Raw genomic sequence first — 13,059 nt, 5'->3', positions numbered from 1 at the left:
AAAAAAAAAAAAAAAAAAGAATAACAATTATTGGCAAGGATGTGGAAAAAGCAGAACCCTTATATACTGCTAGGAGGAATGTGAAATGGTCCAGAGACAGAGGAAAACGCTTTGGCAAAATTCTACCAAGCAACCTCTAGCATAGTTTCTATCACTAAGGCCACATTTTCCAACTAGCTGCTCCCCATACAGGGTCATAATGAGTTGGAATCGACTCAGTGATTTTTAACAACAAAAATCCTTGTTTGGAGTCCTGGTGTGGCACTGTAGGATAAAGCACTGAACCTCAAGGTTGGTTTGAATCACAAGGTCAGTAGCTCAAACCCACCAAATACTCCTTAGAAACCCTTTGTACAGGGTGTCATTATATAATAGGAACTGACTTATGGCACTTAAAACAACAATCTTTGTTTTTTTCCAACTTTCACATTCCTATCATCAGTAATTGGAGTCCTGGTATGGCGCTGTGGGCTAAGGCATCAGACAGCAAAGTCGTTTGAACTTGCAAGGTCGGTTGTTCAAGCTCACCAGCTGCTCCTTGGAAACCTATATAGGGTTTCTATGGGTCGGAATTGACTCAATGGCACTTAACAACATCATCAATAATTATCAATTTATCTTGATTACATGTTTAATCATTTCAGACTGCAGAAGTTATTAAAATCTTCTCTTAAAAATCTTAAAGTCTCTTCATCTTCAGAAAATTTAAATAAGTTATAGTAACTGGTCTCCCTTGCATGCATGTGGCTATTATTATCCTATCAATAAAAGCATTGCTTCAAAAAAGATGTCATGATGTTCTTTTTGACAGCAAATGCAATGCCATTCCTCTTCAGTTTGCCATTCCCAGCATATTAGGTCATGATTGTTTGATTCAAAATGTCCCACACCATTTCAACTAATAAATGTGAAGGATATCGATCTTCAAGTGTTCATTTTTGACAACTTCTAATTTTCCTACATTCACACTTCATACGTTGCATGTTCCAATCACTAATAGATGTTTGCAGTTGTTTCTTCTCATTTCAAGTCATGGCACATCAGCAAGTCAAAATTTCAAGTTTTATTCCATCCATGTAACTCTACTTTGAAGAGGCAGCTCTTCCCCAGTCATATTTTGAGTGCCTTTCAATCTGAGGGACTCATCGTCCAGCACTGCTTTTCATGAGGTTTTTCACTGGCCAATTTTTTCAGAAGTAGATTGCCAGGTCCTCCTTCCTTCTCTGACTTAGTCTGGAAGCTTCGTTGAAACCAGTGGCAACAGCTTCCAGCATCACAGCAAACAAAAACCATCATAGTAGGACAAGCTGACAGACAAGGGGTGGAGAGTTACCACATGACCTTGCAATTCCACTCCTAGATACATACCCAAGAGAACTGATACATTCATGTAAAACACTTGCACAGGAAAATCTACAGTAGCCAAAATTTCATAATCCACAAAAAAGGAAAATAACCCAAATGTGATCAATGAATGAATAAACAAACTGTGCTATATTCACACAACGGAATGTGATTCTAAAGAAGGATTGATACATGCTATAACATGTAGAAAGAAACACAAAAGTTCACTTAAAGTGTAATTCCCTTTATACGAAATGTTCAGAATAAGCAAATTCATTGAGACAAAAAAATAGATTAATGGTTGCCAGGGGCTGGGGGAATGGGAAATGATCACTGACAGGTTTCTTTTGAGGGCAATGAAAATGTTTTAAAATAGACCGTAGTGACGTTTATACAAAATTGTGAATATATTAAAAGCCAACCAATTGTATACTTTGAAAAGTGAATTTTATGGTATGTAAATTATAGTTCAATTACGAAAAAAACTTTGGAAACTTGAATTAAAAAATTATTTTGGAAATTTGTTCAATTTTGTAGTTTTGATAACTGAGCTCTGGTTATATAAGAAAATGTCTTTGTTCTTGGGGATTACATGCTGGAGTATTTATGAGTAAAGAAGCATGAGTCTGCAACCTATTGTCAAATGGTTCAGAAAATAAATTTTGGTGTATGTACATACACACTTTAGGTATGTATGTATATATTTATGGAGGGAGAATGGAACAAAATCAAGACAATTGAATCTGGATAAAGGACATATTATTGCTGCTGTTAAGTGCCATCAAGTCAGTTCCGACTCACAGCAACCCTGTATAGGGTTTCCAAGGAGCAGCTGGTGAGTTTGAACCACCAACCTTGTGGTTCAAACTGACCTTACAGACCAGTGCTTATCCTATAGCACCACACCAGGACTCCAAAGGATATATGGGAATTCTTTATAATATTCTTGCAACTTTCCAGGAAGTAGCAAATTATATCAAAATAAAAAGCAACAACAAAATGAATAAATCCAATATAATAGGACTATTGCCCCTTTTGGGATCTGTTCTTTTATAATGACTGGTTTCATGTGTATTACTATATTTTGTAACTTTGTTATTTAAAAAAGATAAAAATAAAAATATAGTGCTTTAACCAGAAGAATAAAAACAAATATTTAGAAGAAAATTAAGCAATTAGAAACTGGTAACTTAAATTCCTTTCACAGTATTCTAAATTTCAAATGACATGAATGAACTTTTATCTTCTGGCTCAGATTTCATAAAATGCTTATATAAAAAGTTTCTCAATTCTGAGTAATTGAATAAAATGCTGTATGTTCATTTACTTGCTAGGTTTAATACCATACCAAAAACAACACAAAACAAAATTTATTTTTTCATGTACTCATCTTGAATCAAAAGAATAAAAAATTATTTTCCTAGCCTTTAATCAATATATATATGAAGCATTATGATAAATCATAAACTAGTCCATGTAAGGACAAAGAAAGAATAAAGATTATATTCCAGAAAATTCTACTCTCAGCACCCCAAATAAATTGCGTTCAGTGGCTTCAGGGAGTGTATCAATGAGTGCTCTCATATAGTCTTCCTGTTATAAATCCTCTTTAAGACTTTGTCAAACTCACATCATTTGATTTACTAATATAAAAGGTATAACAGCCATAAGTCTGTACTAAAATGTTCTCAATCTAAATGCTCTCATTACAAACTGTTAAACACATCAAACTTAACTGGCAACTTAAAAACCTGTACTAATTGTGATTCTTAGGACTAGTCCCTGGGAGTACACTTGCTTTTCTCTTTTAAATTTGCAAAGTAATGCAAGTGAATCAAATCACTAAGATAAAGTGGGTTGTCTACTTTTTAAAAAACACTCTTTCTACTACTATGGAAGGAGCTCTGGTAGCATAGTGGTTACAAGTCGGGCTGCCAACATCAAGGTCAGCAGTTTGAAACTACCAGCGGTTCCGTGGGAGAAAGATGAGGGCGCTCTGTTCCCGTAAAGATGTGCAGCCTCGGAAACCCTGTGCAGGGTGACTATGAGTCGGAACCAACTCCATGGTACTTAAAAACAACAACTACTACTAAGGAGCCCTGGTGGCATAATGGGTTATGCATTAGGCTGCTAACCACAAAATCAGCCGTTTGAGTCCACAAGTCACTCAAAAGGAGAACGAGGCACTTTCTACTCCCATAGCGATTTACAGCCTCAGAAACCCTACATAGGGTCACTATGAGTCAGAATCAACACGATCGCAGTGGATTGGGCTTAGTTTTGGTTTTCTACAACTTAAAATAGAATCCATTCTGTGTGAGAAAAACTTTATGTACAGAAGTATCTGTAGTTAAGAGAGGGCAGTTTGTTTTTAATGTGCTCTCTGACAAGTAGTTGCTAAATTTCAGCCTAGCAAAAAACAAAAAGACTTATGTACAATTTTATCTCTTGGTTTGGGTAAGTTTTGCTTGGAATAACGGTAAACCAATCAATCATCATAGGCAACTGATCTTCATTCACAGAAACTCGGCACTGTCAGTAACAGTAACAGAATAGTAAACAGATACTACTTTTTACAAAACAAGAGTGTAACAACATTGCAAAGGAAGCAGAGTTCAGCCATATATATCAGTGCAATGATCCCTTAATCTTTTAAAAATGAGTAACAGCAAGTTCAATTATAAAATTATCTATACACTAGAACTCCTACTATATTCAATGGTACATTCTTGATTGCTTTCTTTTGATCTGCATGGCTGTCATCTATTTCATTAAATAGCATAAAACTTCCAACAAGGCAGATTATATGTTAATGTAAGATAGGCCTTTCCTAAGCAACTAATTAAATCCATTGGCACAATGTATCCGAAGAGAGACAGCCAGCAAGGACAATAAGCAGGTAAAATAACTAGAATGGGAGTCAGATATTTTCTAGTCCTGGCTGTTACAAATTAACTGTATGATCCTGCAAAAGTCACTTAGCTCAATGGATTTCAGCCTTTTGAGGCTTCACAGCCATGGTCCTGACATGACATTTCCAATTTGATATTTGGTCAAGTGCAGATATTTATAAAATTATTTTTGTTAAAATACATAGGGCATTATAGCAAAAATATAAAAAGTGAAGAAAATAGCTTTTAAGAAAAATTCATTTTATTCTTTTCTCATTTCACTTTCGATTTATGAAAACTGCAATAAATTAAGTTAGAATTTTTAGAACATTTTTCTGGTAACCAAAAACTTTGCCTGTTTCTTAATCTTAAGAAACGAAATAGTAGCATGGGCTCTGGGTTCAGTACTGAATTCAAATCCTGACTTTACCACTTACTAGCTGTGTTGTCTTCTCCTTGTTCTCATCACTTTATTCCTCTCAGCCAAGATTTATTAATCTATAAAAATATAGATATTACCTACCTCAAAGGGGTGTTGAAACAATTAAATAAAATAACGAAAGTATTTAGTACGGTACTGGCATATAATAAGCATTCAATAAATGGTAGCAGTTACCTAAAAATGAGATGAAATAGGATTATCACCAAGATTCTATGACTCTACATACAAGCAACAGAAGGAAGAAATATCAATAAAATCCAAAAGAGATATACTGAAAGAATTAGGCAAAAAAATATATTGGTAGACCCTTGTTTACTTGTCAAATCAAGACTAACACTTTAAAAAGACAAGTGATGTGCTTTACTTTAAACCAATATATTTAATTTCTCTTCTCCACCGAGGAATCAAAAGGGCAAAACTAATTTTCAGAGGTTATCGAGTCATCTCCCTGCTACCAGATAAGTTCAGAAAAGTGCTTAACCTCATCTCCTTGCTTCAGCCTCACATAGTCTTTATTTTTTTAAAAAGTGTATATCTCTCTCTCATTTACCACTTTAAAAAACTCACATGAAAACTGTTACCTTTTGTGTAAAAATGAGAAAAATTATTTATTTGTATTTTCATTAATATATTGAAATGATATATAAAACATTAAAAGTGTGGAGAGCAGGGTAGGTGAAAGCAGAGGTATGATTCAGACTTTTTTTTCCACAGTGCCTCTTTATATCACTTTACTTATGAAACATATTAATTATAATTTTCTATTGAAAATATACTAATAGCCAAAAAAACTCTCATACTTCCAAGTTTCAAAATAAGATGTTCTTTCACTATATCTAATCAACTGTGCATTGACCCACCATTTATAAAACATACTCATTACCACATAATTTTCTATGTAAAACCCTAAGGCTTTATAGAATGAAATTTAACATATATATATATATATATATAACAAATTATTGAAGTAATAACATGTAGCCCTTTTTCCTTAATAAATATTTCCAATGTCTTCAAAATTTGGCCACATCCCTACTGATGATAAAATCCTTTCCATATGAACAAATTGAAAATCCCCATAGAGGCTTTAAAAAATTCATTCCATGTACAATAAATGAACCTTTCAAATATAGTATTTTAAGTGAAGGCTCCAAAAATGATAAATTTACCATAGAAAATTGAAAGAAGTACATGTTAGTTTTACATTAAACTTTTCAGCATGTTCATTTCTCTCTGATTTGGATTGAGTGTAAGCTCTGAAATGCTATTAAAAGCAATGACTCACCTTGTTTACCTGAAGTTTGAATACAGGGTATTCATGACAAAATTGCCATCCTTCCTGACAAGAGTGGCCCCTAGACCAGTGGCTCTCAATCAAGAGTGATTTGGCAATGCCTAAAGACATTTTACTTGTCACAGATGGGTGCTACTGGCATCTAGTGGGTAGAGACCAGGGATGCTGCTAATGCACCTCACAACAAAAAATTATCTGGCCCAAAATGTCAATGTAGGCATATCTTACAGACAGTATGAGTTCAGTTCCAGATCATCACAATAAAGCATACATAGCAATAAAGTGAGTCATGAAAATTTGGTTCCCCAGTGCATATTAAAGCTATGTTTACACTATAATCTATTAAAGGAGCCCTGATAGTGCAGTGGTTAAGGCACTCATTTGCAAACCAAAAAAACCAGTGGTTAGACCCTACCATCCATTCCCAGGGAGACTGATGTGGCAGTCTACTTCCCTAAGGATTTACAGCCTCAGAAACCTTATGGGGCAGTTCTATTCTGTCCTATAGTCACTGCGAGTTGGAATTGACTCCGCGGCAGTGGGTAGGTAGTGTAATTCATGTGCAACAGCATTATGACAAAGTTTGAAATACTGTAAGAATTACCAAACTGTGACAGACACAAAATGAGCACGTGCTGTTGGAAAAATGGCACTGGTACACTAGCCTGAAGCATAGTTGCCACAAACCTTCAATTTGTAAAACCCACAATATCTGCGAAGTACAGTGAAAGAAGTATGCCTAGAGTGTTGCTGTTGAGAAATTTTATAATCATTTTAAAAGGAGAATGTAACATATATATACTTAAAAAGGGACTTCAAAAAGTTCATGAAAAACAGAATTGAAAGACAATGGAATTCTTTCACAAACTTTTTTGAAGTTCCTTCTCATGACAAAAAATTAAAAAAACACGAACCTCATCAAACTCCTTTCTTTGGGAATTTTATTTCTCTTTTGACTTGCTTTTAAAAATGATTCTAAAATTAACTTTAAGGACTGTTTTTTATAAAATTTTCAACCTGACCTCTCTTCTGAGCAGTAGGTACATTTCAATAGGAACCCATGAAAATTCTGACTCTTCGACTCAAGGTCTTAGAAATTTAAGGACCTTGATAAGTTTGCACGAAGAAATATAAGTTATTAACTGCAATGTTTCCCTAAAGTAGCATAATTCTGATATAAAAATACTTATAAAAAAAAGTCCAAGCGCCTTCCTAAACCTAAAAGGTCTTTTCAGACAGCACAGAAAAACTTGTTTTTTTCCCCTCAACTCTGATAAAGAACAGAAAAGAGGTCCTTAGAGTATTTTGTCTCTGTGCACCAAAAGTATAACACTTCAACTAATTCTACACCAAATATAGTAGGCCTCTACATTTCTTAATTACTTCTCATCTAGTCCTGTCCAATTCTGAGAGCAAAACAAACTTCTTACCAACTTTCCAAATAGTACACCAACTCATTATTATTTCTCTGATGTGTAGGCGCTTGGTTCAAAAATATTTTTAAAAAATGAAAGTGAATACTTTAGTATTATTCATTAAATGCCTATTAGATAAATATGGTTTTTGTTTGTTTGTTTGTTAAGGAATATATCTGTTCACATTGGAAATTCAAAGGCAATGATACAAGCAAAGATAACTCATCTTGTCAGAAAGAAAACAGAAAAGACAAGGAGCAGGTGATTTCACTTACAAAGTTATAAACCACTGCCTTACCACACATACTATGTAGCAGAGACTAGATACATAAATAATTTCTTCTCTATGTGATATGGGAGAAAAGGGGCACATAAATGAAATTTCCTTTTTCCATAGGTCAAGAAAGAATCTATATACACACTGTGCATCATTTTACACCAGACTAAAGTCCATGGGTATCCTAGAAACTTCTACCACCCAAATAAAGTCTATATATACAGTTAAGGAGCTCTGATAGCATAGTGGTTATGAATCAGGCTGCTAATCTCACAGTCAGCAGTTCGAAATTACCAGCTGTTCTGTGGGAGAACGATGAGACTTTCTGCTCCCGTAAAGATTTACAGTCTCAGAAACCCTGTACAGGGTAGCTATGAGTCAGAACTGACCCCACGGCATTTAACAACAACATATAATTAATACCTAAATCCTTTTTAGGCACAGAAAACATATAAGAGAATAATGGATTCATTTACCATCAGCCACTATCAAATGAGTATACACCAAAAATTTCAAACCCACTGCCATCCAAGTCAATTTTGACTCATAGTAACCCTACAGGACAGAGCAGAACTGCCTCTTAGGTTTTCAAGGAGTCCTGGTGTGGAGCTATGGGTTAATGCGCTGGACTGCAAAGTTGGTTTGAACTGCAAGCTCACCAGCCACTCCTTGGAAACCCTATATTGGGTCTGAACTGACTCAACAACACTTAACAACAACAACAATCTTTACAGAAGCAGACTGCTATATCTTTTCTCCAAATAGTGGCTGGCTAGTGGCTGAAAACCACCAACTTTTTGTTAGCAGCCCAGCAGTTTAACCACTGCGTCACCAGGATCCTTCCAAATGGGTGTAAATCCCACTGCCGGTGAGTCGATTCCAATTCGTAGCAACAGAGTAGAAGCACTTCTTAGGGTTTCTGAGGCTGGTGGATTGGAACCACTGATCTTTCAGTTAGCAGTCCAATGCTCTTCCCAATAGCACCAGAAACCACAAATGTATGACTTTCACAATAAATTTCTTTAAAAAAAAAAAACACATAAAAGATGTGGATTCTGCCCATAGCTTTAACAACATGGTAAGGAAAGTTGAATTAGATTTATGATATATATGTGTGTGTATCATATATAACATATATGTACATGTGTGTAAAGCTGTGAACAAGCCTCAAAGAAATGATTACAACAAAGGCTCAATTCCCATATCTAATACTTGAGCCCAAAGAGTTAACAGATTTATGACTCTGGAGGCTAGCACTCTACCTCTGAAGAAAATTCAAGAATACTACTTATGTAAATGAGTGATCTTTCACCTCACCCATGACAATTATGTAAAAATGGCACCAGCAAGTCAAGGGCATTCTCTATCCAGTTTAGACCAAAGTAAATCTCTTCAGATTCTCCTTTGTAAGTTTCAAAGAAAATACACTAATTTCTAGAGTCTAAAGATATATCCTCCACTTCACTACATTTCCTAACTAAAAAGTACATGTGTTCTGGGTTCATCTTCCACAAGCTCAGAGACTGGGTATGGATGCTTCAGAGACTCGCCCTATAACTAACTCCCTATTCAAACAAAATCCTAGTCCCCACTTGACTTAGAAAGTATTGCACTTATAAAGAAATTCAAAGATACAGAAATTCAACTTATAACTCATACCTGTTTTAATCCAAAGCAAAATGTTGGGGGTGGGCGATCAGAGTGGACACAAGTTTTCTATCTAAAGGAACCTCTGTTCAGACCTGAGATGCTAACTATACTCTGCAAACCACAAACGGAGATCCTTTCAAATACAGGAGCCAGGATAAGAGTACACACACACACACATAGACTTTCCTGTACTTTAACACCAAGACCAGAGGTTGAAATGACTGATCACGAGGGATGAGCCAGGCACCTTAGAACCAGAAATAGGATGAAAAGTCTGAAAACTTAGAATAATAGTTATCACCAGACTATATCCAAGTCTTAGACAAGGGGGTGGGGGGAGGGAGTACATACATAAACTAGCTCCTTTTTCACTAGAATACAAAAGATGATGCCTACTAGCATGAGCTGTTGAGACCTAAAAAGGCCAGTGCACACATTAAGAGCTAAAAGAAATAAAGAACTTGATAACTACTTTCCCACACTGCGCAAGAAATGGAGCCCATAGGGTGCCTCACCTTTTCCAAGCCTACAAAACAAAACAAAACAAAACAAAAAAACCCTCAGGAGTCTAAGCTTCGAAATCGTATCCACCAGCTCTTCTGAAACTCAGAGATGCACTGGAACTTTCTAACTTCACAAAAGGTCCCTAGCGTGTGAGTCACGTGATTTTCCAGGGTAAAAGCTGCCTTAATACCTGTCTAAAACTAAGCCCCCCGCCTTAAATATACAGGACAGATATGTAAGGAATATATAAGGAAGAAGGCAAATAAATGCCCAAGCCCTCAACTTTGGGGAGAGGTGGGTAGTGAAAATGCTCTTTGATCTCAGGCTCTCGCCCTCAGTCTGACTCCCTCTCTCTCGCGCTCTCTCTCTCTCTCTTTCTCTCTCTCTCTCTCTCTCAGTACCAAGGGCAGGGACTCTGGCAAGACCCCGCCCCCCCTCAGCTCCCAAGCGGGGTGGGCGGGAGGTAGCCCGAGTCCTTGTTCCCGCGCGAAGCTCAGAGACCCAGGGGCTCCCTATTGTGGGTCTCCGGGTGGTGACGGAAAGCCGTCCTGCTCGAGCGCCGGGATGCAGAGCAAGCCCCAGGCGCACTAGGCCTGTACTGCTGCCACCACGGCCACACGGAGCCGCCCGCTGTCAAGGAACGACTCCGCCCGGAAAGCAGGAGGGTGGCCTGGGCCCGGCGCCGGCCCACCGAGCACTACTGCCTCATGTTGTGTGGGAGGCGGGGGTCCAGGAGCCGTACCTCGGACACCTCGTCCTCGTCGCTGCCAGAGGCACCAGCTCCACCCCCGGTCCTCAGCACTGCAGCCGCCAACTTGAAATCCAGCGCCGCGTCCCCTCCACCCGCGCCGCTGCTGCCGCCGCCGACTCCCGGCGCGGGCCCGGCCTCCCCGAAGAGTCTCACGGTGCGGAGCCCCAGCCCGACCCCTCCCGGCGGACGCGACTCCGAGGCCCTGGCTGGGGCGGATCGCGGAGTCACCGAGTCCAGGTCCTCCTCAAAGGAGGTGCCGCCGCCGCCGCCGTCGGTCAGCATGGTTCGCACGCGGGGCCGGAGACACCGCCAAGTCACTTGCGGCCACCACTGCCGCTGATCCCGGGAACGAGAAGAGCAGCAGGAGGAAGAAGCTTCTCCTCCCCACCCCCCCCGTCCCAGCAGCGCCACTAACTTCTCACTGCCTAACCTGCTGCCTCCCGCCCCACCACTCGCCACAGGCTGCGGCTCCTCGGCGGCTGCAGATCATTGGCCAAGGTGACCCGTCGCTCAGGCTCTTCGTCACGCGCCGCTCGCTGGCTCGCAGCCCCCAAGCTGCGTTGACCCGTGCAGGCCGAGGCGGTTGCGAGCACCCGCCTCTTACTCCCCACGCGCTGACTTCCGGTCCTTTTCTCTGTCTATTGGTCAACCTCTATGACTATCGCGTCACGACCTTAAAGTGGATTAGTTGGCCTTGTGGTCAGTCATGGTGACCCCTAACAATAGGAGAGTTCATTGGCGCCATAAAGTGTCGGTCACTTTGTCACAGGACGTCGCGTGGAACAATTGGCCAGTAAGGGTACCATTTATCCCGCCCACAACTGAGGTGACGGGAAAGGGTTGGGGAATTTCCACATCTGATTTAAATGACAGCTGTAGTGACGACGCACAAGAAATGGGAACATTTGAAGTAGAATTCACCCTGCGCTTACTGAAGCTTCTACCGCATGGATATCAGTGGCTCCGTGCTAACGCAGCTCCCACCTGTCGCTCTCTGCCAGGCGGAGACCATGGCCGGAGAGTAACTGCCTCGGATTGGCGAAGAGAAGCAGTCTGTCTCAATTAGGCTCCACCTTCCTACCATCCCCTTATTGGAGGAGCATATCGTCAGTCACTAGGAGCAGTCCCACCTCTGGGACAGGTGAGGCGCCGTAACCTCTCCGCCTTAGTCTCTTAGGGCGGGAGCAGGCAGCGGCAGGAATTGAACAGGCGAATGCTGTTTCTACTTGACGCTCCTGCTCTTCCGAGCGGGGCCGGGTGCGCGGGTTGAGGGGCGCGGGGATATGCAGGAGACGACCGCCCTGAAGCGATCCGGCCCGCCCGCGCGCGGGGACGTGGCTGGGCGCGGCAAGTCCACAACCTCCGGCGCTATGGGCCTGCAGGGCGCCTTGGAAGGCGGCAGGCCTGAGGGCTGGACAGCGCTGTCCCTCAGTACCGGGAACTGTCCCACGAAGAAAAGTGGAAAGGCGGCAGACAGTGCTCAGAATCAGACCACGGGATCGAACGCCCCTGGTTAAGAGCGCGTGCTCCCGAGCAGTTTCGAGTTCTGGTGCTGCCGCTTAACTCGCTTTGTGTGCTCGGAGCGTTTGATTAATTTCTGTTATCTTCACTTCCTACATCTGTAAAATGGGAATAATATTAGTTCACTCCTCATTGGGTTTTTATAAATAAATTGGATATAAGGCGCTTAGCAAAAGGCCAAACTTAGAGCAGACTCAATTTTGTTACTGCCTCTTCTTCAGTTCTTTCTCGCTCTCTCTCTCCCTTCCTTCTCCTCCCCATTTCCTCCTTTAATTTAGTCAAACTTTAATTCTTGTCTGATCTTAAGCACTCCTCTAAGGATTTCTTTGTGAGTAAAGAGAGTCTGTTGTTGTTGTTAAATGTGCTCAAACTAATCCTATGATCAAAGAGGACAAGTAAGGAGTTTGGTCAAGTTTGCATGATCAAACTTGCTGCCTTTTGACCCAGAGACTGTAACAGGAGTTTGGCTTTAAAAAGATTTGGCAGCTTCTCCTTTGTCACAACTTTAACATAGGGCTTTGCATATTTGGACTGTGCTTGTTATGTGGTTGAAACTGACTGTTGCAGTCCAGCGCATTAACCCACAGCAGGACACCAGGACTCTGCTTTGGACTGCGCAGTACTTAGTATTTAATTTCTTTTGAGCTGGTGACAATTACATACAGAATATAAATTCTTAAAAAATACAAATAATTTTAACAAGACTTTAAAAATTAATTCTGCCATGACATTGATTTAAAGAACACTTTGAGAATCATAACTATTTCTTTGACTTGATATCTGATCATGTTGGCATTTCACATGCGAAGAAGAATGTGTTTTCTGTGAACCTAGGACATATTAGTCATAGTAAATGTTCTTTCTAGATAATAAATGAGTTACATAAAATAGAGGAGAGAGGAGGTTAAAAGTCTTGTACCTGTTGTAGAAGAAAATGATTTAGATATAAATACCAAATACTTTGACTTTA

At 39.9% G+C, this 13,059-nt stretch overlaps 1 protein-coding gene across 4 annotated transcripts in view; it reads right to left on the bottom strand.

The window, feature by feature from the left end:
- The window catches only part of ANKHD1 (ankyrin repeat and KH domain containing 1), a 155,643-nt gene extending 144,639 nt beyond the window's left edge, over window positions 1–11,004 (bottom strand). For all 4 annotated transcript variants that reach the window (XM_006866150.1, XM_006866151.1, XM_006866153.1 and 1 more), the window contains exon 1: window positions 10,560–11,004. In XM_006866150.1, the coding sequence (XP_006866212.1) occupies window positions 10,560–10,850 (291 nt within the window). In that variant the 5' untranslated portion in view covers window positions 10,851–11,004. The remainder of the gene's footprint in view (window positions 1–10,559) is intronic.
- Window positions 11,005–13,059: the final 2,055 nt, after the last annotated feature.

The sequence above is a fragment of the Chrysochloris asiatica genome, unplaced genomic scaffold (genome assembly GCF_000296735.1).
Source record: "Chrysochloris asiatica unplaced genomic scaffold, ChrAsi1.0 scaffold00087, whole genome shotgun sequence".
NCBI lineage: Eukaryota > Metazoa > Chordata > Mammalia > Afrosoricida > Chrysochloridae > Chrysochloris > Chrysochloris asiatica.
The sequence above is the reverse complement of the archived record's forward strand: the minus strand, read 5'-3'. Positions and strand labels throughout refer to the sequence as shown.